The sequence below is a fragment of the Pleurodeles waltl genome, chromosome 10 (assembly GCF_031143425.1).
Source record: "Pleurodeles waltl isolate 20211129_DDA chromosome 10, aPleWal1.hap1.20221129, whole genome shotgun sequence".
NCBI classification, from domain to species: domain Eukaryota; kingdom Metazoa; phylum Chordata; class Amphibia; order Caudata; family Salamandridae; genus Pleurodeles; species Pleurodeles waltl.
Genome location: NC_090449.1, coordinates 944,651,435 through 944,666,894, shown reverse-complemented (window position 1 = coordinate 944,666,894; position 15,460 = coordinate 944,651,435). Strand labels below are relative to the sequence as shown.

At 40.3% G+C, this 15,460-nt stretch overlaps 1 protein-coding gene across 4 annotated transcripts in view; it reads left to right on the top strand.

Annotated features, from left to right (window-relative positions):
• The window catches only part of DYNC1I1 (dynein cytoplasmic 1 intermediate chain 1), a 1,447,115-nt gene that overhangs the window by 162,181 nt on the left and 1,269,474 nt on the right, over positions 1-15,460 (top strand). For all 4 annotated transcript variants that reach the window (XM_069211741.1, XM_069211739.1, XM_069211740.1 and 1 more), the window contains one exon: positions 8,624-8,738. In XM_069211741.1, the coding sequence (XP_069067842.1) occupies positions 8,624-8,738 (115 nt within the window). The remainder of the gene's footprint in view (positions 1-8,623; positions 8,739-15,460) is intronic.

Genomic DNA, 15,460 nt, shown 5'->3' with positions numbered 1-15,460 from the left:
CCAAATGAATTGCTGTATACCTGGTACACAATGAAAACTGATGGCAAGATGCACTGCTTTATTGGCTCTGGGAACCTACAAGCCCTATATATCCCTGCAACCAGAAGAGTCCAGCAGACATAATGGTATATTGCTTTAACAAATCTGCCATAGTTGAAAAAAGTTATAGAAGAAAACATGGACAGAAATGGCTCTTTTTTCATCTCAGTTTTAATATTTTTTTTATTTTTGCTGTAACTTTCTATAGGAAAACCTTGAAGGATCTACACAAATGACCCCTTGCTGAATTCAGAATTTGTCTAGTTTCAGAAATGTGTACCTGTCCAGGATCCATCATTGGGTTCACACCCAATTCTGTCACTAATTAGAAAGAGGCTAAAAGCACAAAAAATATTAAAAATGGGGTATGTCCCAGTAAAATGCCAAAATTGTGTTGAAAAATGGGATTTATGATTCAAGTCTGCCTGTTCCTGAAAGCTGGGAAGATAGTGATTTTAGCACCACAAACCCTTTCTTGATGCCAATCAGGGAAAAAACCACAAGCTTTCTTCTGCAGCCCTTTTTTCCCATTTGTTTTTTTTTAAACAACATTTTAGCAGTTTTTTTGGCTAATTTCTTGGTCTCCTCCAGGGCAACCTACAAACTCTGGGTACCTCTCGAATCCTTAGGATGTTGGAAAAAAAGGACGCAAATTTGGCATGGGTAGCTTATGTGGACAAAAAGTTATGAGGGCCTAAGCCAAAAAAAGTCTTGGAAATTGAGTGGAAAAGGCCTGCCAGCGAAGGGGTTAATAATTGTTGAAGTAAACCTAGATTTTTCAGTAATCAAGCATTGGTAACATCAGCTGCAGAAAGACACCAGCTAGCAGAAAACTAGATGCCTCAAAAATGATGTGAATATTAAAGGAGGAAGTTTGACCTCCAAAAATACAAATGGGTATTTTAAAACCTAGGCAAAATGGTAGCACTAGGGATATTTCATGATTGTCGGGCAACAATGCTTGTTCTGAATTAAACACCTGGACAATGGGGGCCGACTAGACCGTAGCAAATGTTAATTGTGACTACTATGTGGTGCGCTGTGTGTGTAGAATTATAACGGTTCAATATAATCTGCCGCTAAGAAATTATGAATTTCTTCTCTTGAAAACGTTGGGTTTCTAAACCTGCTTGGAAAGCACCATTGAAGAGAATAAATAAAAAAAGATGCTCCCCTTTTGAATGCAATGTCACAGTATAACGCCTTTATATACATAAGATAGCTACAGTTTTGAGTTTCAGAAATTATTTTAAAAATGTGTTTACTTGTGGCAAGTGAATTGCTCAACTTAATGACGAGGACTGACCCCTAAAATGTAAGGATTGTTACAAGGAAGCTGTGGACTTGGAGAAACAGATTTCACTAGTAAATAGGCAGACTGTTTTTACCCCAACAAGTGGTCATATTTAGATGTTCATCAGTTTGTGCTGTGTCCCCACTAGGCAAGGAGAATGTGCCTTCACAGTCCCTACTGCTAAAAGGCAAAATGACCGTAAATCATTAATCTGACATTAAAATATAAAAAAATAGAAAGAACAATAGGGTGACATTGTAATCTTTTACATAAACAAGTCAACCCAAAGTAAATGAATATGTTTAAAAGAAAAACAATGAAGTAGAGATTCTTTGTTTATTTACCACCTCAATTCAGTATAATTCATGGAAAGACATGAAGAGGAGGCTAGGAAGAAGGGGGGACAAAGAGAAGAAAACCATGACAAAAATGGGGCATAACTGAGTAAGTAAAGCATAATTCCTGTGCTTTATATCCTTTTCAGTCAAACTGTTCTAATCTTGATGCATGGTGTGGTATATAATCAATTGTAAAATCAATGTAGATTGTTCTCTTTGCTCTGCTCTCAGGCTGATGTCATAGTCTGACATCATGTAGAATATGGAATGTTAGAAAGGTTTGAACAGAGCAGAGCTGAGAGGAGAAGAGTGTAGTTGGCTGTGGATGGGATGCTCCAATAAAGGACCAGATTTCATACTTCTTTGATCTATGTTTCATCTTTTCAACACTGGCGACGAGGATGGGATCCTGTGGAGCATCTTAACACCATTTCTCAGGCTACTTCGTGCTGATTTGTGTCTTTTTTTTTTCTCTCTCTGACTTGTGTCATTTTGCAAGGGTTTGTATTTTCCGAATTTAGCCCTGCAGAAATCTTAAGGTATTCATTTTACTTCACCTTAAGTTTGGACTAGAAATCTGCTGTGTTTTGTTTTACATCAGTTGTATTTTGATTTTGGATTTCACCACCAAAGTCCTTGTTCTGTTTTGAAATCATGCTCAGGAGAGCGTGAAAGCTCAGTGGTTTACCGGCAAGCAGATCGTTTTATCTGGATCGTTTTATCTGGAACATTTAATTCTGTGCAGATTTCACTACTAAGGTTTTGTTTAATTCTATTTTAACTTAGTTTTCTTCATCTTCAACAGAGGTGAAAGAATTATTGATTTTCTACCGAGACTGAAAGCAGTTTGCCTCATTCAAGGAGCAACTGTTTATTTACGGTTTAATTGTGCTCAGCCGAGCGCGAGCAGGATTCCTTGTGGAACGGCTGTAACTTTGATTTTTATTCACGCTCGGGAGAGAGTTATTGATTTAAGTTTTTTTTTTTAAGCTCAGTAGAGCCTAATGTGTTGAACATTCATGTAGAAAGGAAAAGTAATACGAGCAGTGGGCAGAGGAAACATTTGTTTATTTACAGTCTTTTGCGTTCAGGAGAGCGCGAGAGAGACTTCTGGTTTTAACGGCTTTCGCTTTACTTTCCATTCATGCCCGTGAAAGAGTAATTGACTTTGTTTTTTTTGTTCCTTTTTAAATGTTAAGCATGTGTAGGCATATTGGACTGAACGGTTTTATTTTGATTTGATTGCGCTCTATCTAGCGCGAGCAGGATTCCATTGAGAGCTGCTTGTGTTGAGCTGCATACAGCGCGAGGAGAACGGCGTTTCAGCTGATATTGTCTATTATAGTCTGACAAATTTTATTTTTTACAGCACGTCATTTAGAAATAGAATATTTAATTTTGCTGGATAATTGTTATTAAAAAAAAAAAAAATGAAAACTCACCTGACATTTTTTTCAGATGCTACCAGATGAGAACTTATTTCATTAAGTAACAAGGGCTATTTTCCTTAGAAAATGTACTAATTGTTACTAGTTATAAAACGAAATCGTCTTTCCTACAAGTTTTACATATTGTACTGTTATTATATCTTTCCTATTATAGTTTTATTGTACTTTTATAGTCCGTTTGGGGTTTTAGTGTTGGCAGTATGCAAAGTGTGACACCGCCACCATTCTTTTTGACAACGCCTGGTGAACCTTTGATAAAATGGTCGAAATGGAAGAAGACTTTTTTGCACTATGCCAGGGTTTGTGGTTCTAACTTAACAAATGAGCGTAAAACTGCACTACTCATGCACTGCCTTGGGTGTGAGGGTCAAGAAATATTTGAGAGTCTTCCGGATCCGGGTGAGGAAGCTACAGATCTCAATGAATTTGAACTCTGTCTTAAAAAACTTGATTTACATTATCTACCCAAAGTGAGCACTATATTGGAACGCTATCATTTTGGGATGAGGGAACAGAGGCAAGGAGAGAGTATTGAAGAATATATCACAGCACTTAGAAAACTTGCGTCAACTTGTAAATTTGGCAGTACGGTTGAAGAAAGAATAAGAGATCAGTTTATGTTGAGGTGTATGAGTGATAAAATTAGGCAGGAATTATGGAGTAAGGATGACCCCACATTGCATGAAGTAATCATTTTGGCCAAAGGGGTTGAACATACACTGGCTTGTGTTGAGGAGTTGGAAAAACAAAGGAAAGTGGAAGTGAACAAAATTGTGATGAAAGGAGAATCTTCTAAGTGTGATATATCTCAACGTGAAAATGGGAATTTTGATCAAATTGTAGAAAACAGGTATAAGAATGCCAGATGTTTTCGTTGTGGGAATTTGGGACACTATGCTACTTACAAAAAATGTCCTGCTGTGAACTCCACCTGTAGATCCTGCAATAAGAAGGGACATTTTGCTAAGTGTTGTAAATCTGAAAAAAAACAAGTATCTGTGAAAACTGTTGAGGACTGCATTTTGTCTGTTTCACTGGGTACTGAGAAAAAAAAACATCCTAAGGATTTTGTATATATTTTAGGAAAATCTACTGAGATGTTATTTGACTCAGGGGCATGGTTAACTTTGATTTCTAATGAGTTTTTTGATCAAAATTTTAGTCACAAGGTTATTTCGAAGAGTCCTGATCTGGTTCCCGGGGGGTATGGTGGTCAGGTCATTGATTTGAGGGGATATTTTGAAGCAGAGATTATCTACAAGTCCAACACGATTTTTGGGAAAATTTATGTTCCAGTCAAGGGAGGAAGTGTATTGAGTTGGCCTCATCAGGCTGGTTTGGAAGTCATTTTGGATCCTAATTCTCCTTCTCCAGTGATGGTTAAGGATGAATATGTAAAAGCTCTTGGTCAGGTATGTGAAATAAGTACAGGAATAGAGGAGTCTTTCCGAGAATTTGTTGATGAATTTAAAGATGTGTTCAGTTCAAAGTTGGGTTGTTTGAAGAGTTATGTTCATCAAATAAAATTAAGGAAAGGATCAGTTCCTGTTATAGCTAAAGTGCGACCTATTCCTATCTCGTTGAAGGATGATGTGGAAAAGGAAATTAAGAGACTGTGTGATGAAGGTATCATCGAACCTGTGGAGTCATCGGAGTGGATTTCGCACATTGTGGTAGCAAGGAAACAATCTGGTGAGCTGAGGCTATGTGTGGATTTGAGGAATCTTAATAAATGTGTCATCAGTGATCAATTTCCGTTACCCAACATCACAGAAATGGTCACTTTACTATCTGGGTCTAGATTTTATACGAAATTTGATTTGACCTCAGCATATCACCAAGTCGTGTTACATCCTGATTCACGTGATCTTACTACGTTTATCACTCCGTTTGGTACTTACAGATTCCTAAGAATGCCTTTTGGATTAGTCTCTGCAGCTGCGGTTTTCCAAAGGTTAATGTATAATCTGTTTGGTTCCATGGCAGGTGTCAAGTGTTTCCAGGATGACATTTTGGTATACGGAAGTACAATGGTTGAGCATGACGAAAGGGTTAGGAAAGTTCTTACCATTCTTAGAGATCATGGTCTCACACTCAAATTGAGAAAATGTCATTTCAAGGAAACTGAGGTGGATTATTTAGGACACAATATTTCTGCAACAGGTCTGCATCCAAAGAAGGAGTTAGTAGATAATATCTTGCATCTCCGTGCACCTGGGAAAAAAGATGAGTTGATGTCCTTTTTGGGAATGGTTGAGTTTCACGCAAAGTTTCTACCGGATCTTGCTTCAAAAACTGTGTGCATGCGTCAGCTCTTGAAAAAAAATGTTGAATTTGTTTGGGATGATGCGTGTTCAGAGGAGTTTAAGAACATCAAGGGTATTTTGTCTTCTTTAGGGTGTTTGGAATCATTTGACCCCAAGAAGAAAAGTGTAATCATGACTGATGCGAGTGGAAAAGGTTTAGGAGCTGTGTTGTTACAAGAGAATGAGGATTTGATTCGCAAACCCATAGTGTTTTGCTCTAGGACGTTACGTGGACCGGAGTTCAACTACTCAACAATTGAAAAAGAGGCTTTGTGTGTACATTGGGCAGTTAACAAACTTAGGAATTTTGTGTGGGGAAGAAAATTTGAAGTTTTTACTGACCACAAACCTTTAGTTGAGGTATTCATGAGGAAAGGGTTAGATTCTATTTCAGGAAGGGTGAGTAAATGGGTGATTAGTTTACAAGAGTATGATTACACTGTGCATTATGTTCCTGGTTCGTATAATAGAGTTGCGGATTGTCTCTCTAGATTGAGTTCAAATGTGGAGGAGAGTTCGAGTGAGTATGGTTTAAGGGATGTTTCTGTGTGCAGTGTGACAGGTGGTGTTGTAGAACAGCAGGAATGGGAGAAAGCGGTTGCAGAGGATGAGGTTTTGCAACGAGTGTGTGAAAAGATCAGAGGTGGTTGGACTCATGATGCCAAAAAGGATGTAGAATTGTGTGGCTATTGGAAGATAAAGGATGAATTATCTATTCAGGATGGTTTGTTGTTGCGAGGTCTGAGATTAGTGGTTCCTATGGTTTTGAGAGATAGAATTGTTAGTCTTGCGCATGTTGGTCATCAAGGTATGAGCAGAACAAAGGCTAGAATTCGTCAGGACTATTGGTGGCCGGGAATGGATTTGAGAGTGGAGAGAGTAGTGAGAGAATGTATTGAATGTAGCAATAGTGACAAAGTTTATAAAACAAGAGTATCTCCAATGTGTGTAAGAGACATGCCACTAAAACCATGGCAAGAAATTGCGGTGGACATTGTGGGTCCGTTACATGGTAGGGGTGGTGTCACTTACTTGATAGTGCTTATTGATCATTTTTCTAGATGGGCTGAGATTGGTATATGTCACAGTACAGAAACTAAGAAAATAATTGAGTTTCTCAATGACATTTTTGGGCGTGAGGGTTTCCCTGATACCATGGTCACGGATAATGGACCGCAGTTTGTCTCAAGAGAAATTAGTGAGTTCCTTGGGAAGTCCGGTATAAGGCACAAAAGGTGTTCTCTTTACCATCCCGAAGGGAATGGAATAATTGAAAGATTCAACAGGTGTGTGAAAGAATGTATACAACTAGAGAATGCTTCAAATAGAGACTGGAAGGAAGGTTTAAAAGGGTTTCTTTATGCTTATAGGGTGACTCCTCATTCTACAACAGGAAAGGTCCCTTTCGATCTTTTCAGAGGTCGGAAGGCTAACACATCACTTGCACCTTCATGGGTGTATTGGAGGAAGGAAGTAATGGATCAGGACATAATGGATGAGAAGAATGTGCATGAGAGTGCAAATGTACGAAAAAGGAAATTGTATTATGATCACAAGAAGGGTGTGTGTGAGCTTGACATAAAGATTGGAGATCAGATATTGATCAAGAAACCAACTTTGAGTAAAGGCAAGAGTAAATTCCAAGGACCTTTTGAAGTTGTTAAACTGTTCAGAAATGCCGTAAAGATAAAAGATGGTAGAATATGGAATCTTAACAGAATTGTAAAATTTATTGGAAATTGTTAAGATTAGTGTTTTTTATGCATTGTATTTTGTTATCTATTCTATTGTGAATTCTTTCAAACTTTGTATATAGTTGTCTGGAGCATTTTTATTTTAGGAGGGAGGTGTGTGGTATATAATCAATTGTAAAATCAATGTAGATTGTTCTCTTTGCTCTGCTCTCAGGCTGATGTCATAGTCTGACATCATGTAGAATATGGAATGTTAGAAAGGTTTGAACAGAGCAGAGCTGAGAGGAGAAGAGTGTAGTTGGCTGTGGATGGGATGCTCCAATAAAGGACCAGATTTCATACTTCTTTGATCTATGTTTCATCTTTTCAACACATGGTTCTTGTGAAAATGTCCTCGCGGCCTCCTAGACCCAAATGTAATTTACCCTTGCCCAGAGGCAAAACACCTGTCTTTTTCCAGATTAATCCGAATCAACTCTTGCAACTCCATGTTAAAGAAATAGTTCTCTTAAAAGCAAAAGATGCCCTTTAAAAATGAAAGCATATGTGTAGATAAGCCCACCAAGGCCAGTAATACTTAAATGGTGCATTATCCTCATTTGAGCCATGGTGCACCTTTTAAATGGGTGCACCGGCTGTAAAAGGGGAAAATGTGAACTGCCATGAAGAATGTACTGCCCCCAGAGCAACTGTAAACTTGCGCTGCTCCCATTCAAGTGAAATACTGTTTAAAAGCTGCTCCATGTTTCGCAGTGCAGGACACACCCTAGCTGCACTTTAAAGAGAGATTAGCAATCCCTTTGCAGACGGGTACAGTGAGTGACTGCATCTGCTATAGGGGATGTTTGGGGAGTCCAGGAGACCCCCTTTTTACTCTCGAGAGGCCTGTCCCCAGTAGGCGCCCTGATACTTTCAGTTCACCTGCTTAGGGCATGTTTGCCTCTGTACCTGTGTTGGTAATGCGACGCTGGTGCAAAGTCAAAGTTATTCCCTCAATTGCACTGGGCCATAACTCTGTGTCTTTTTCTGTATTACCGAAGTGCTCTAGGAGTGCATGAAGCGAGTGCACATGCCTGTAGCACCCACAGTGCACCTTCTGTAATAGGGCCCCAAAAAGTAGGCTAGTTGTCTAGTTACAGGAATTCTTTACTAGTGTAATAAATCAAAGTGTTTTAAGGTCACATCTTTTGGAGAACCTCTGTTAATCTTTTATCACAATGAAATAATATTGGGCTTGAAATGAAAATAAATAATATTGGGCTTGTTTCCTCCCGGTCTCATCACATTTCTCTGGCGTCGAGTGGATCCTCATTTATCACGTATTAATGAAGGTCGTCCAATCCAAAGGTTTGCAGGCTTTGTCGGTTGTATGAAAATGTTTTGCAAACAATTACACAATCTAGATTGAAATAAGCAGATAATGAGATCAGGAAATGTTGCAAATGATTTATTACATTATCTTTATCCTTCAGCATCCTAACCTGTGTTGTTGTATTTTGAAAAGACTGATGTGCAGCTGAAGACTGAACCAGTTCAAGAAGATTCTGATCTTGATCGTAAAAGGCGCGAGACCGAGGCCCTGTTGCAGAGCATTGGCATATCACCAGAACCACCACTAGGTACTAGACGCTGATACCAGATATCTATCTGTAGCATGAAACTATCATAAATTCCTTATTTATTAGTATTTAATTTTTATATACTTGTGTCAACTACACAGCATGGGAAGATGCTAATATACAAGTAATTGCATATATGTCAACAGTTATAGTGATGGCAAAAATGTGAATCTATTCGAGAGTTGAATATGTGGAAGGTGCAGTATTTGAAAGATTAATTAAAAAGGTAGATTACCAGATTTTTACTAGATGCTAGAGGGTGTTCAACATTTCTGATTGCTGATTGAAAACTTGGCCACAGTCTCAATGGTGAATTGCCCAGTATTATAGCTGAATGTTGGATGGTAATGCGTGCAGCAATCTGCGAGTCATGAATGGGTACTAGTAGCACATGCTTTTTACAGCACTCAGGCACAGCAGGTGCAGTAAAACGCATTATATAAGAATCAAGCTATTAATTGTAAAATGAGCTGTTTTGTGCGAAGGAGTAGGCCTAAACAAAGTTGCTTGCTGATTGTTAATGTCCCAATTCTTAATGAAAACTTTGATGTTCTTTTTCAAGTCCAAGTCATGTCAACACACTTTTCTTGGGAATCCTTCTCTATGAGTGCCCCAGTAGAACTGGAAAAAACTGGACTCCTTGCAGATGCCCTCCCCACTTTCCCCCCTACTTAGACTACTTGATATATAGTTGCTTTTGAGCTGAAAGTGTACTGACGCCTGCTTACGAGACCTCAGTACCAGGGCTTTTTCCCATAAATTGTACTGATATTTTGCAAAACCAGTTGGCAAGGACTTTGCCACCCCTCTAACGCCCTAGTAAATGGTACCAGAGGTACCTATGGAAGGAATAAACGATTCACCAGGGCTGCAGCACTGACTGTGCCACCCTGCTTGACCCAAGTAAAAATAAACCTGCAGAGCTGCTATGTTAGCCTGCACGAGCAGCTTTTCTGCTTGAGTTCAGCTCTGCCCACACCAAGTGCAGGTAGAGTCCATTCACTGCCATTCACAGTCACCCCTAAGGCAGGCCTCCTATAGCCCAGGAGGCAGTGTGCACTGTGTTGCAAGTGAGGACATGTATGCACAAGCATATATGGCTCTGTGGCAGCATTGAAAACTTAATGCTACCACAAGTGACCGGTGGTCGATAGGATAACATGGTCTGGCACCCAGGCAAACCCCAGAGGTCCAGCTCCATGATGGCCCAGCCGATTTCCCCGTGTTTGGTATCAAACAACGTGCTTTTTAACCCTGAGCACGATTCTTGTGCCCAGGATTAGTTAGCATTTACCTTGGTGGCAATCTTCAAGGGATGCCCACCAAGTTGCCAGTTTTCTCTTGCCATGGTGGGCTCCCCCGGGCCATTAGCCATCAAGACAAGAGTCTGCTCTCCTTCCGGTTGTGCTAGCACTTCCCCAGGATGGAGACAAGGGACCTGGGCAGGAAGGAGGTCACACCTCCTCCCTCCCAGGGTGTCTAGTGTTTACAGTAATCAAGGCGGTGAGCCTCAAAGGCTTTCACTGCCCTTGATATGTAATCTCTTGTCCCCCAACCCTTCCTTGCCAGGCGGGAAAATTAGTTATTCAGGAGGTGTACACCTCCAAAATACTAGCTGCAACTTAGGGTGGGCTAAGAGGTCTGTAGAGCCGAGTGAAGGCTCTGTCATGTTGGCAAACCTTGAAATTTCGAAATTTAAGGATTCTGAGTAGAAAAGTGACATTCTCCCACAGTAAGTCATCACTTCAGAAGCGAACTAGCCACAGGGACGAGTAGCCAACTTACCACTGTCCCTCACACCCTTAACACCCCCTAAACTAGGATTTAAAGGTCTCCCCTGGCATCAGAGCCTCAGTTCTGACTTTGAATCCAGGAAGAGGCACAATGAAGATGCCCTCACTGACAACAGAACTCCACCAGCATGCAAAGAGAGGACATGTAAGTGCCCTGACGACACCATATACATGAACTATGTGATTGACGTATGCCCATGGTGAAACCTCATTGCTCCCAGCAAGAGGGACTCCAGTGGACACCAGAAACTAAAGCAGTCGCTCCTGACTGGTGGAACCAGTTACCTGCTTCCTGCAGAAGATCATTGTGCTGCATCGCAAGAAGTGCAACCCATCAGGCCCCTCGTGAGTGAGCCCAAAACAAGTCATTGGCCTGCACCCCAGGAGCCGTAGTGAGGCTAATTTTGAGTCACCAAGCTACTCCTGGCAACCTTCAACCAACAAAGTAACTGTGGACTACTTTTGTCACTGCCAAGGCTTGGTCACTAGCCTGGTAACCAACTCCTTTGCAGACATCACCGACTCCAAAGGAACTCCCAGCAATAGTGACCAATGTCAGCAATGACCCCACTGCTGAGATCCTGCATCCTGAAGAAGGTGCCGTCGACCAAGTGGCAAAGCATCTTTGGCACGATCTTCCCTTGATTGACAGCTGAAAGGCTACCTCTGCACCCGGAGCTGCCAGATGTAGTAGCAAAGTTCCAGCATTGGAATCCAGGTCCTGGGACTCGAAAGGCTGCTACTGTCCAAGGGCAGAGTTTAGTTCCACCTCCGAGTGGGTTTGTGTCAAGTGCTGAAGTTTTGACAGCATCCGCAGGTCCCGTCAGCACTAAGGACAGCCAGAGCACCTTTGCACCTGTTCTCCGAGGGAAAGGTTACAAAATACTGTCTGTTAAGACTTTGTCTAGGGTCTCACAAGACCTTAACTCCAGGTGGGCTCCACGGAACTCACCCCACCAGTGACCAATTGCACAACGTGGGCCGATTCACATAGGTAAATGTAGACTTTTGGTCTAATCAAAATATTCAAATATATTGGGAGAATAATACATTTTAACTTGTTGATGAAGATGTGTGTGACCGATGTGTAGTTGGCCATTCAAACAATCAAGGAAAAAACACTATTACTCTTATGAACCACACTGCCAAATCAGAAGGGCCATTTGCAAAATTACAAGCAGACTTTAATAAAATGCCACTTTGCATAGGCCTTAAGTATATCTTGTGGTAGTTCTTGTTCTATAAATGGGTTGAACCATTTCCCACTAGGGGAGCAGATAGTCTTACTGTAGCCAAATTACTTCATGGATTTATTGCAGACGTCTTTGACAGAATTGAGGGATCTACACATGATGATGAAAAATTAAGTTGGATGAAATAAGGTTTTAAAAAATTATCATGATTTTTATGTCCCTAAAGATCAGAATTATATTCTACCTAATTCGATGTCACAACCCATATGTAAACATTTACCTAATCATGCTCATGCAGCAAGAAATGGTCTACTCAAAATATTGAAAAGTATTGGGACAATATAGGATTTTGAAATGTTGCTGAAGATGTATTTGACTGATGTTTAGTTGGCCACCTAAACAATCAAGGAATAAAGACTGTTACTCTTATGAATCACATTGCCAAATCGAAAATCCCATTTATGAGATTACAAGGAGACTTTATTGAGATGCCACTTTGCAATGGCCTTAGGTATATCTTGGAGGTAGTTTGTTCTTTAAACGGGTTGAAACAGTTCCCACTAGGAGAGCATATGGACTTACTATAGGCCTTACTATAGCCAAATTGCTGTGGCGAGAGTTGATGCTACAGTTTGGCCTCCCAATTTTAAGAATGAAGAGCTACAGATAATTTGTAAAGCTTTTGAAAGTAAGCACATTCTGTTCTGCAGTCATCAACCACAATCCTGCTTTGTGATGGAGAGAACAAATGACGTGCTGAAGAACAAATTGACAGGAGTCTGCTTCAACAAGCTTTAAATGAGCTAATGCGCTTCCGCCTTCTGTTGATGAATATGGGTAGTACTCCAAAGCGGAGGAAAGGCTTTTTGCCCCATGAAATCATCATGAGTAGAACAGTGAGTCTTGCACCTGTGTCTTCAGCTACATTATTTTCAGTAACTGATAATATCACTCTGGACTTTTGCAAAGGTCTGGCTGATGTGGTAAAATCAGTGTCACGTCAGGTGGATGCAGTCATAGAAGACTAAAGAGACTCTTCTTATCACAGCCTGAATGCAGGGGACTGGATTCTCATCCATAGACATGCCCATAAAGGATGTTTAGTTGAATAATGGAATGGCCATTATCAAGTTAACCTGACCACCAATAGTGCAGTCAAGTGTACGGGAGTGTCTCACTTGATCCACGCTGCTCACATGAAGAGTGTTAGAGTAGATACACAGCCTTTCAGACAAGGAGACAATTCAAGGTACAGTCCAGGCCAAGTTTTCAGCTTGTATCTGGGGGTAATGAAATTCATTTTGTAATTGTTGAAGATCAAGTTGAAAATTAAGTTAAGATTTCAAACAAAAATCCAAACACAGAATTCCAAATGAGTGAGAATTCAGTTGAAGAGCTTGAAACTCCAGATGTCCAGTTACAGTGTTATCAGAATAAAGGGCTAATACCATACAAAAGAGCAAAGCACTGGTGGCAGCAAACAGAAGTAGACTTTGCTCAAAATGATGAGCTTGCTAAGTTGCAGCTGAATATCAAAGTTGAGAAGACCCTTTCTGGAAGAAGAAAATTTGCTGTAGAAGGAACAGGCAGACAAAAGTCTGAACAATATACGTTATCACATGAGCGCCAACGTTCTGAAAGAAATGGAAAGTAGAAACATTGAGAACCAGAGTTAAATGAAAGAAAACAGTCTACCTGGGAGACACACAAGAGCAAATTATTGACCTGTGAAGGACCAACCAGAAGGAGTGTCCCTAATCCGAAATATGCTTCGCAAGAGTGAGTATATCTGGCAGCATTATCAGAGGATGATACAGATGAAGAGTATTACTTCCCATTGAACAAGTGCCATGATTACTGTGAGAAGGACAAAGATCTAGAAGAAGAAAAGTCACCTTGATGGAAAACTAGAGATTTTAAAGTATTACATTGTGATGAAATTTAAGAGACAGGGTAATGCTGTTTAAAGTTAGAAAAGGACTGAAAACAATTACATGCAGAGACAATCTTATGAACTGACTTTGTGGAACTGATTTTTTATTTACATTTTTTTCACAATAATAAGAACTGAGATTTAGAGCTGAGAAGAGAAAAATGGAAGAAGAATACGAAGCTAGAAATTCTTGCTTTATTATTTCCTGCCTGTGCTATAACAGAAGATAAAGAAGAACTTGATCTTCACTTCAAGAATTTGTTTTTGCTAGTGTTTTTATTCTTTAACATGAAGATGCAATGCAGCACTTGCTGTAAAATTTTAGGGATGACATTATATTTAATATTAGTGATATTAGTTGGTGTGTTGTGTGCTTACTGATTCCTGTGGGAAATGTTTCACAACAAATACGAATGCTACAATTAGAATTATCCACAATGAACTAAGGCAAGAAATACAAGAACATGACAAATATTTAGCTTGTGGGTTTAGGGATGATGTATATACAAGAATGATTAGAGAATATGTTAGTATTATGCAGGTTAATTACTTTTTTTGTGTACTTTACTTCCCAAGTGACCTTGGGAAGGGGCAATCTGAGCTTTCTTACTCACTCTTCTGCAATGTTTGTTGCTATCTTCAATTATGAAGAGTTCCTTTCTCCATGCTTGACTAATTTTGATGTGACAATGATAAAGAGATAAAATATGGTAAATCTTTAAAATAGATTGTACAAATCAATCATGAAACTAATGTGGATATAGTTTATTTGTGTCTATTAACTGAGTAAGAGCAGTATTTTCACTTTGGAATATAATCAGAGTGGTATGAAAGAAGTAAGATCTTTAGAAAACATGAAACACCTATGGAAGAGATCAGGTAGGAAATAATAATTTAGGTTTTCAAGTTTATACTCAAGATTGAGAATGGAGCGAGAAAACAGAGGTGAAATGTGTATGATAAGGTGTAGTCCTCTAGAAGGTCTTACGGTAGAATTTGTTGGTGAAAGCACATGTGATAAGACCTATGTAGTTAGTGGGGAGTTTCTAACTGGGGGAGAACCTGAGATGAGGGGAATTTATCATGTGTGTGGAAAGACTGCCTATTTAATTTGTCAAAAAGTTTTGTTTTTGAGCTTATATTTTTCCTGGAATTAATCATGTGGAAGAATTGAATGAGGGAAATAAAATGAGAAAAATGAAGAGAAGCTTTGTGCAAGTGTTTATGGACATATTGGAGGTTACTATTCCTCCTATGGGAACAGCCGAGAAGGATATAGGCCCTCATTATGAACATGGCTGTCTGTTCCGCACCGCCGGCGGTGGTGGCAGAAACTGCCAACAGAGGAGCGGTCCGGACCGCCAAATAATGAACCAAACGAAACTCACGCATCCTGCGCACCACCAGGAAATGATTCCCGCTGATGACGGCAGAGGCCGCCCACATGCCATCGGAAAGGCCCAACCCGCCCATCAAATTATGAACCACCATTACCGCCGCCAGTTCCGGGGCGGGAACCACCGCCACACAAAGCCAGGTGGAAATGAAACAAATAGAAGGAACCACTCACCTGAGCTCAACAAAATGTGCAGCGGCAGCCATGGACCGAGAGCTGCAAGTCATGCCAGCCTTGCTCCTTGCCATATATCTACACGACCCGAGACTGCCGACGAAGACGACGACGGTAAGTACCACAACCTGCAAAACAAGGGAGGAAAGGGCAAAGTTACATACCCACCCACTCCACACACCCCACAAAGCCCCCCAACCCTTCCCAGCAGCAATAGTCAGACACCCCACACC